Here is a 10697-nt window from a genome sequence, read left to right on the forward strand (position 1 = left end):
ACAAAAAGAAAATAAAGCTTTTTTTCTGCAGCTTATTTGACCAACTCGTTTGAGCTGCATTGAACATGGACTTACTCTGCTTCTTCCTCTCTGGATCGGAGATCATCTTGAGCACCTCAGGAACGCTGGTGGGGGAGGTGGAGCTGCTGGGTGGTTTTACAGGGAGTTTTTTGCGTGGAGCAGGAATAGGAGGCGTTTTCCTCGCTACTGAAAGAAAAAAAACAATGAGCTGTGAATCGAGGCTGACGAAGCCGAGCATTTCCTGCCTGATGGAAACTATCTGCCGTCAGAACTTACGTGGAGTTGGAGGAGGGGAGTAATGAGCCCTCACATCTTCCTCCTCTGTTTGGAGACAGAATATTAGTCAGTGACAGGCATGACAAAAATGAAGACCCACCAGTTTATTTTTAAAGCCAAGTGCCAGGAAGGAACGATTGATGGAATGAGGGCGGGAAACTGCTCACAGATCTACTTACCCTGATCATTAGCAGGTGGATTTTCCTCTACGTCTGGTTCTGGATCATCGAACGTCTTTGTTTCGGTAACTAAAAGGAAAACATCCAATAAAAATGACTGATGGGACGATGAAAATAGAATAAGACAAGTGAACTTTTAGCTTATGATGGCAGCAGCAGGAAAAAAAGAACAGCTTGATAAAAAGTGGTTTCAGCTAAATCATTTCCAAATGTTCACCTCATTTTAAAATCAATTTATGATACTCTATGGGTGGCTTTCTATTTACTTTATCTGGAGCCAATTTATGACTATGCTCAGGAAATAAAGACATGAACAAACTATAAAGAAATTGTTTTATAGAGCTGATTTATTGGAAGATGGAAAGTCATATACAGCTGGAGGTTGCTAAAAAAATTAAATAAAAAATAATAATAATAATAATAATAATAGAGGTAATGGTTCAAATCAGTGTATGTTTATGCCTCAGAATGGCCAGATATGAATCTAGAAATTAATTTTCTTCAAAGTCAGAGGAATGACTTGCAAATTAGTGTTTACAGAAACTCTCCACCCAATCTGAGTTTGAACTATTTTGGAAGAGAAATGGGTGAACTTTGAGCAGAGTTATAGTAGAGTCACAAGTAAAAGCTGGATTTACACGACTGATTTAAAGAAGCCGACTAAAAACATCAGCATTTGTAGTTAACTTAGCATAAATAAAAAGATAGTTTTCCCTCAATAGAGTGTGATTGTTTGCTCTATCACATAAAATCCAAATTAAATACTAAGATTTTTGGGTTGTAACATAACAGAAACCCATAAAAGATTGTAAAATAATTTCACATATTTGTCGCCTAATTAAATAAAGTAGATTTTTATAGAAATGTATAAAAATTGTCTGACTCTAGTTAGCATTTTTACAGTTTTTACACTTTTCTTTCCCAGTGTTTAGTTTTGTCATTTCCTAATGTTGACTTTTGCTGTTTTGCTTAAGAGTCCAGAACAAAAGGAACAAACTCTGAATGCCTCGCTGATTGTTGGACAAGTGGGCGTGAGGTGGACCGAACCCAATGTCCACACTCAGAGAAACCTAACTGATAACAAAGCACCGTCCAAACTTCCTGCACACTAGGATTGTTTGACTGGTGAAATGTTGCTTTTAATCTTTGAGAGGAATACTTCATGCCTGGAAGTTTTTCAGAGAATTAATTGTGAGTCATTCTTCCTAAAGCAGTTTCTGGGAATCACGAGAACGGGACTGAAACATGAGAGGAATCTCATCTTTTACAGATGCTTAAGGCTGTAAAAGTGTGTTAAAGGACCGAACCTGGCCTGGGTTGCTCTGGGACAGAGACAGGGACAGGCAGAAGCTGCTGAGTCCTCTCTCCGTTTTCATTATCCGCTGAAATAAAAGCTGTGAAAGGAAGGAGGTGCATGGTTGTTTTTAGTGATATTTAATTTTATAAAGATGAATAAAGTTAGGAGGAAAAAAAGAAATTTAGGTAGACGTACAGATATTTTTGTCGTACTGTGCTTCTATGATGAGGGGAGTCAAGTTTCCATCTGTGCTTTCCACCATATATGTGACAACATCATGCAGCGTCTGAAAGTGGACCTGCAGAAACGACAGACCTTTAGCCATTATAAAGCTATTAAACCCAGGGAAATAAAAAAACACAGAGTCAGCAACCCTGTGCATATCTTTACACAAACTCCCAGCAGCCTTTATGAAAACTGGGTTTCAAATCTGCTATCACGACAGGTAAAAGAGCATGATTCATCCACCTTTGCATGGAGTACTGTTTATGTCATGAGATATGAAAATAAGCAGTTCCATGTAGCTTTACTGGCAGTCGCCTCCTTTGTTGCTAGTAGCTCACATAATCTATGAATTCCTGTGCATCATAAAAAGCATCAGCTATCCTATGCAACAGGCTTTACGAGGGTTTATTTCTGCACACGGGCAAATACCAACACAACATATAAAGCCTTCTATGTAGGGCTATACGCGTTTCTTCATACTGCAAAGACTTCAATGTATGTTAATCAGAGTTTAATCAAATCCATGATGGAAAGTAGCTGAATACTATGCTTCATTCTGAAAGTTCTTACTAAGAGAAAATATAAAAAGACTGCATTTGTATATGCGTTGCTTTGTATATGCAAACACTGACGTTTTTGCAAATCACTCAAACTCACATGTAAAAAGAAGAGATTAATTGGATTTAGGGCTGGATGAATGGGTCTTACGTGCAGAAAAAAAGCTTTTATCTAAATATTTCCACACTAGTTTTGGCTGCTTGTTTATGCTTCTGACTAAACTCTTACTCTGCCTCTAACTCGCTTGGCCTGCTGCATTTAGCTCCACGGATCTTCTCAACTCTTAGCTGAGGAAATCGCATCCCCACAGCATTACAACGCCACTCTTATGCATTACAGGGGAAGTTATATGTTTGCTGCTGAACATCTTAAGAATAAAGTGGTTGAATTCAAATGCACAACAGTTGAATAAATTATTTAAAAAAAAAAGCATTTTCTTCCCCTGCATTACTTTGCTTTATTACCTATAATCCTGAAATAAAGCTTGTAGTTAAAACATGCCTAAAAGTGTAAAATAATCATTTTAGAGGACTCTTTACATGCAGTGTTGTGTAGACACTTCTGACCCAACACAAAAACAGCATTTTAACTTTTGCATATTTTGTAAAATTTTCTAAAACTAATACTTACAGGTTTTTCCACATCAATGTAGAAGCCTCCCCCTGGTTTAGAAAGAATGCGGTAGTGTCGGAAAACGGGGCTGAAAGGGAGAAATGAGCCGTGAACAAACAACAGCAGCAGCAGCAGCGACTGCAGAGCAGAAATGGAGTATTTCAACAGCCTCTAAGGAACAACATGTTACATTTTGAGCAGCAGCTGGATCTTATGTCCAGAAGACATTTGGTTCCAGCTCAGGTTATCCTGAGCTATCTCTATAGTTATGCTGCTATAGGCTTAGACCTCTGGAGGACATAGTGACCCCTATTCATTATTCTATCCCTATTCAACTACTCTGCTGAATCTGTTCGTTCAATCTCTAACGTTATTCTTCTCTCTGCTTTTTTTTCCTCATAGTAGCTTCATCTGGTCTGTTCCTGTTTGGCTGTGACTCCATCCTGGAGAGAAACACCTTTAATCATAGATGTTGGAGATTGGCCTGTTTTCCAGTGGAGTCCTGTTTCTCTGACTGTGACTAACTGGATTTGCTCTCTTCATCCTCTGACATGGGAGCTGGCTCGGAGCTCGTCTGCCTGGCTGTGTGTTTCCTCGATGGAGCCGCCTTTTACAGCTGCTTTTTTTTTTTTTTTTCTATGTCTGCTTCTGTCTCCTTGAACCCCAGTCGGCCTCAGCAGATGGCCGCTCACACTAAGCCTGGTTCTGATGGAGGTTTCTTCCTGTTAAAAGGGAGTTTTTCCTCTCCACTGTCGCTACAAGCATGCTTAGTGTGAGGGATTGCCTTCAAGTCAGTGAGTCGATGCAATCAACTAGTTTGCCTTAGGTAGAAAACTTTGAATCAATCTGACTGGATGATCTTTATGATCATGTGTTGTGAATTGGCGCTATAGAAGTAAACCGAATTGAATTAACACACGTGTGCTTCATACATGAGTGCATTTACCCATCTAGATCCTGTTTGGTGCTGATGGCGAAGGAGCGTCCGTCTCTCCCGGGTCTCACCAGCAGGTTTCCTTTACTGGCTTCTCTCTCCAGCAGCAGTTCGGCCTCCAGGCGCGGCACCTCGTAGTAACAACTGCATTCAAATGCAGGGAAACCTTTACCCCACTCATTCATGCATGATCATTTAGAAACAGTTTGCTCCAGTAGAGACACTCACATGGGCATCTCTGTTTTGACAGCTGGAGGAGGACTTGGCTCTGGAAGGGGGTTTGCCAACCTTTTCTTCTCACTTTTGACCGTCTCTCTCAGCATGTGGAGTTGACCTGGCAGCAGGTTGAGGGAGAGGGGCACCTTCAACTACGGAGAGACCCAATTTATTCATTAAGCAATATGGGGGAAAATATTGTGTAACACAATGAAGCACAAAATGGGTGGGTGTAAAAATCATTATAGGACAGACCTCAGCCACTGCGTGGATAAATCCCTTCCAAAGTTCTCGGGACTCTGCATTTGGGGCCTGCAGAAATCAACAGACTGGTATCAGCTTAGTTGCAAACAGAAAAAAAAAAAAAGTTATTCTGCCAATATTCACCCACAGTGAATTTAATGGTTCCATTCTTCATCTGGACATTGAATCTGGCTGCATCCAAGTTAGGATCTGGGCTGCTGTCGTCCGTCACTGAGATCAGTCCACAGAGCTCCAGTTTCTCTACATACTGATGAAGCAAACAGGTACAATAAATTACAGATCTGAGCATTTTATCGTGGCATTCCTCTAAGAGAGAAGACTTACATCGTTTTCTCTTTTCTCATTGAAGAAATAAAACGTGTTCCCACACAAGCTGGTCCACAGCTTCCGAGCCGTCTGTAAAGACACACAGAGACCAGTTAGACAAAAGACAGAGCATCAAATCTAACTCTAAAGAGGAGGGAAAGAGATAAGAGCAAAACAACAAGGAAATAAGCAGTGAGTCTTTGACTGCTGGACGGGTCTTTATGAGTCAGCATCAAACTGTTTGTCATGTAAACAAAAGCAAGGAGCTGGAACCAGTTGAAGCTAAACAAAACCATACAACCCTATCAGATCAGTGAGATTAAGGCTAAAAATAGGAGATCGGACTAAACACCAGACTAAAGCACAGCTATTCATTTCTGGTGAGAGAAACCAGTTTTCAGGAATTGCCTAACGGGAAATTATCTTCCAGATCAACGGCGACCAAACTGGCCTCAGGATTTATTGTTTGGAGAGCCAGTGGGACCAGTTTGACCCTTTGCTGTCCTGTCAGTCCCTGATTTGGTGCAGTTTTTGGAACAAAGAGCAGACAAATGATTGGCCATGTTTTAGTGGTGGTGCAGAGAAGTCTAAACAGTTATGCTGCTTTCTAAGATGATTTAAAACTTTGTCAGATTTACTGTGTTATTTTGTACCATTAAGGACTGGGAACCATAAGTCATTGGATCGGTGATGAAAATAAGAATTATGTATTTAAATTGGAGGTAACGTTATTCCGACTTTAGTCCTGAACCAAACAGCTTTCGGGGTTAGTCTGAGGTTTAACCTGTCTGTTCAGGTTTGGACTGATTTATGGTTCATTTTCCCTGAGGGAATAACAAAGACTGAAGATTGTCGTCGGCTTTTCAGTGTTTCATCTAACAGAAACTTATGCAAATTTATTGAAATCAATGCATTCATCTAAATGTTGACAACTTTCATCCAGTTTTTACTGAACTTCAAAATGTGCAGAGCTGTTTTTTAAGTGCATTTAAAGAGTGATCACAGCTAGTTTTCACCAACTAGCTGTGATCACTCGATGATCACAGCTAGTTGGTGAAAAAATGTGATGGATCCTTCTCTGATTGACTGGAGGACTTCTGATTTCTATTCCCTGATAAAGTAGGGAAACAAAACCTTTGTGTTTAGAAGGCAGACCATTATGTCAGGAGTTCAGAGGGCTGCAGGATAAAAAAGGACCATGCAAAGCTACAATATTACAGCTGAATATTGCAGTGTCAGTATTGTTTGCTCAACGTTTTCCATGATGATAGCTGGCACATCAGTCTCATTGACTTATCGCACTGCGAGCTATAGAAGGCAGCAAAAGCAGAACTTCCAAACCTAATTTTGGAAATCTGAAGTTTAATGCAGAGATATTGTATCCTAGAACAAATAGATCCAAACAGCCCTTGGAAAAATTGCACGCATAAATATTTAAAAAGACTTAAAATCTATGCATGCAATCTCTAGATAATGGCACTTTAAATCATCAGAAACATTTGCACACACAAAAAAAGAGACCATGTGTAGTTTGTTTCATACTAATGTTAACATAGTCATAAGAGCTAAAAAAAACAATGATCCATTTATATTAGTAACATCTCATTTCATGGTGGAACCATGTCAGAGATCACAGCAGCAGGATGAGCTGGAATTTGACAGTTTTAACACAATCCAATGCATTTCCAAAGCTAACAAATCTAAAAATGATAAAAAGTTGAGCAAACCGGATCTACCTTATCTTTGAATGACCTCTTCTCCAGGTAACCCTCATGGTAAAGGTCTGGCAGCTCGCTCTTCCTCCTACCGGTTCGTGGTGCCATCACTAAAAGGTGTAGATTTTTCTATTACTTCAGAAATATAGATCTGGAGCTGTGATGAGACGTTTCTCCAGATCTGTAACACTGGAGCCACAGCCTGTGTTTGCATAATAAAGCTGACAGCTCTGCCTTTACTAAACTTGCACCTTCCCGGATTGGTCAACGCGCGACAGAGGGGGCGGGGCGTTTTAAAAAAACTACAGGTGAGACTGGTTTTGACGTTGATGAGCTTTCTCATAGGTAGGAAAGTACCTGAGCCAAACCCAGAAACCAGGGAAGAAGTTGAAGGAAATTCAGAGATTTAAAATTAGCAGAGACTGTGAAAACAAGTTTTACTGTATAAACAAGCAACTCCTCTGCTGGAGGCTAAACTAATGTATCAGATAACAGAGAGGCAGCATATGTTAGTCTGCTGAGGAGATGAAACAGCTAAGGTTTCTACATGAGGTTGAAAACTAAATGTTCTGGAATATTAACCCTTTAATGCATATTTTTAAAGAGAAGTTTTTAAATTTGAATTAGCAGTTCCTCAAAAAAAAAAAAAAATCACAAAAAACATTTACATTTATGTTTGTTTTGTTTTTAATGGAAACTAGCTTTGAGTTTTACATGACCTAGAAATATAAAGCAGCACAGAGACCTGTGCGTTTGTCAGCAGCTGGATGAGGCCCTTTGTGTCTCCTGCTATTTCGCACCGTGAGAAGAAACAGAACTCTTCTTAGTTGAAAAATTGTCGCCATCTTGGCCCCATCAGATGCTTTCTTCATCCAATTTGACCAGAAAGATAAACTTTACTAAAAAATTATCTGATGATAATAAAGGTTGGTTTGTGCTGTTAGAATTGGTAAGCAGATACTTTTTTTTTAATAGAAAACAAATTTATTTCTAGATAATTCTTCACTTAATGTTTACCACAAAAAGCAACCCCAGTATTGGGTTTTAAAATTCTCTAAATTCTAGAGATGAATCATCATTTGGTTATAAAATATTTACTCAAAGGTAAGGACTTGGACACGTACATTTCTGTAGTGGGGACTTAGACTTAGAGTAGACCTGAAAGACTTGGTTGAGATTTATATAAATACCCATATAAACACCCTGTGCAATAACCCACTATAATAATCCTGCTTTACAAATTAAAATATAAAAAAGCTGTCCTATGTGGATGCACTGTAAATATCCCATGCACCTTTTTCTTCCTTTGGCTCCTTCTTCTTCATCTTTTGACAATTTGAGCCGATATAACGAGTAAATTTCTCCACTGTGAGATCAGTAAAGTCAATCAATCAATTTACAGATCATTTGGAAGTGATGCTAGAAAAGATATTTCTTTCCATTACAATTTAAAACAGGGAAGCCGGGAGTTTAGTTCAACCCTCCTGGGACTTAACTCAGACCATGAGCTCTGATGAGATGAGATTAAAAGCTGCAAGGTAACAAACATCCCAGGTTAATGAAGTAAATATGTGGGAAAGGATGTGTTATTAATGATGGACGATCTGTGATGCTGCGGGCCTGTTTCTCTTATTAACTGCCTGTGAATCTTTGCAGGGTCCATGATATTCATGTCATACAGTTGACTGAAAAAGGCTTTTGTTTTGTCTTTAAACAGGATACTGCTTTAAATATATGGCTGAGACACATTTAGTAATATTCAGTTGTTTTTACAATCCACCGGGCTGAATTAGACAGCCTAAACATCAGCTGTGTTTCTGTTTTGTTTTGGTCAAATTAAGCATCTTCGACAATATTCTTTCAAGCAGTTAATCGTGCATTTAATAAAGTATCTAAATGCAATTTTAACAAACGTCTTAGAAGAAAATATAATATCCCTTTTAACTAACAACCCAATTTTTATTATCATTTATTTAATTACAACTATAATAATTGATCAGAAAACCTTTATTGAGTCAAACAGAGCCCAAAAGAAATAGGCATACGTTTCCTAACAACGTTTATTTTGACCTGACTTGACGATGTGACAAACAGTTGTAAAAAACATAATAATACACTTCTGTGTGAGCTTCCAATATCAGTTTATGATTGATAGAAAACTACTGGCATAATAAAGTGAATAATCAGTCCTAACAACGCTATTACGGTAGACGATTTATGAAAGCACGTTTTGTTCAGAGTCCAGTTTTCTAATTGCACTTACTGGAGTTTGAACGCACCTAATGACTCATTTTCTGTGGGTAGATATGAACAAAACTTTAGCTGCAACTACATCTCTTTCTTTGATCTTTCTCTTATTGTAGTTGCTTTTAATTGTCTAAAAGAATAGCCAGTATCAGGTATTTTATTTTTAGAAGCTTTTTTAATCCTTTTATTTCATTTATTTACATAAATTTATATAAGATCAACCATGCACTTACAGAGAAAAAAGAAAATATAATTCTTAATCTTATAGTTGCTGCAGAACTGAGATATAAAGCAGAGCCATTTATGAATTTTCAGTAAGAGTAAAACTTGCTTATTACTTCAGTACTTCAGCAATGACTTTGACCCTTTCTTTTTTATTTTATTATGAAATAATATTACATAACACCATAGAGACCCCTGAAGTATAAGCAAGCTTTGATTTTAACTAATTATTTGTTTGATGTGAACAAAAAACTTAAAGTTACTCTCCTCCAATTCTCAGAATTATGATGTAAAATTAATATAAATGATTGCAATAAGTGAAGCTGGGTGATGGATGGATGGATGGATGGATGGATGGATGGATGGATGGATGGATGGATGGATGGATGGATGGATGGATGGATGAGGGATGGATAGATGGATGATGGATGGATGGATGGATAATGGATTAATGTCTGGATGGGTGGATGATGGATGGATGATGGATGGATGATTGATGAATGGATGGATGGATGGATGATGAAGTGATTATGGATGGATGAATGGATGATGGATGGATGGATAGATGGATGATGGATGGATGGATGGATGGATGGATGGATGAATGGCTGGATGGATGGACGGAAGGATGAATGGCTGGATGGATGGATGATGGATGGATGATGGATGATTGATGAATGGATGGATGGATGATGAATGGATTATGGATGGATGAATGGATGATGGATGGATAGATGGATGGTTGATGGATGATGAATGGATTATGGATGGATGAATGGATGATGGATGGATAGATGGATGGATGATGGATGAATGGATGGATGGATGATGAATGGATGATGGATGGATGGATGGATGGATGGATGATGGATGAATGGATGGATGGATGATGAATGGATGGATGGATGGATGGATGATGGATGGATGGATGGATGGATGGATGGATGGATAATGGATGAATGGATGGATGATGAATGGATGATGGATGGATGGATGGATGGATGGATGATGAATGGATTATGGATGGATGAATGGATGATGGATGGATGGATGGATGATGGATGAATGGATGGATGATGAATGGATGATGGATGGATGGATGGATGGATGGATGGATGATGGATGAATGGCTGGATGGATGGATGAATGGATGAATGGATGGACGGATAATGGTTGAATGGATGGATGGATGGATGGATGATGGATGAATGGCTGGATGGATGGATGATGGATGAATGGCTGGATGGATGGATGGATGGATGATGGATAATGGTTGAATGGATGGATGGATGGATGGATGGATGATGGATAAATGGATGGATGGATGGATGATGGATGGATGGATGGATGGATGGATGATGGATGAATGGATGTATGGATGGATGATGAATGGATGGATGATGGATGATGGATGAATGGATGTATGGATGGATGATGAATGGATGGATGGATGGATGGATGGATGGATAATGGTTGAATGGATGGATGGATGGATGGATGGATGATGGATGAATGGCTGGATGGATGGATGGATGGATGATGGATAATGGTTGAATGGATGGATGGATGGATGGATGGATGGATGATGAATGGATGGATGGATGGATGGATGGATGGATGGATGA

The 10697-nt window shown here is 39.0% G+C and overlaps 1 protein-coding gene across 1 annotated transcript in view; it reads right to left on the reverse strand.

Moving 5' to 3' along the window:
• LOC119790040 (signal-transducing adaptor protein 1-like) overlaps nt 1-6819 on the reverse strand; it is an 8619-nt gene extending 1800 nt beyond the window's left edge. Inside the window, exons 1-12 of the mRNA XM_038295343.1 lie at nt 6625-6819; nt 4907-4978; nt 4710-4829; nt 4574-4630; nt 4331-4470; nt 4115-4246; nt 3187-3256; nt 1969-2071; nt 1784-1870; nt 477-545; nt 298-342; nt 76-207 (exon numbers count right to left, since the gene is read on the reverse strand). Of these exons, the coding sequence (XP_038151271.1) occupies nt 76-207; nt 298-342; nt 477-545; nt 1784-1870; nt 1969-2071; nt 3187-3256; nt 4115-4246; nt 4331-4470; nt 4574-4630; nt 4710-4829; nt 4907-4978; nt 6625-6711 (1114 nt within the window). The 5' untranslated portion in view covers nt 6712-6819. The remainder of the gene's footprint in view (nt 1-75; nt 208-297; nt 343-476; nt 546-1783; nt 1871-1968; nt 2072-3186; nt 3257-4114; nt 4247-4330; nt 4471-4573; nt 4631-4709; nt 4830-4906; nt 4979-6624) is intronic.
• Nucleotides 6820-10697: the final 3878 nt, after the last annotated feature.

This window comes from Cyprinodon tularosa, unplaced genomic scaffold, assembly GCF_016077235.1.
Source record: "Cyprinodon tularosa strain WSP-4 unplaced genomic scaffold, ASM1607723v1 ctg353, whole genome shotgun sequence".
In the NCBI taxonomy this organism is placed as follows: Eukaryota; Metazoa; Chordata; class Actinopteri; order Cyprinodontiformes; family Cyprinodontidae; genus Cyprinodon; species Cyprinodon tularosa.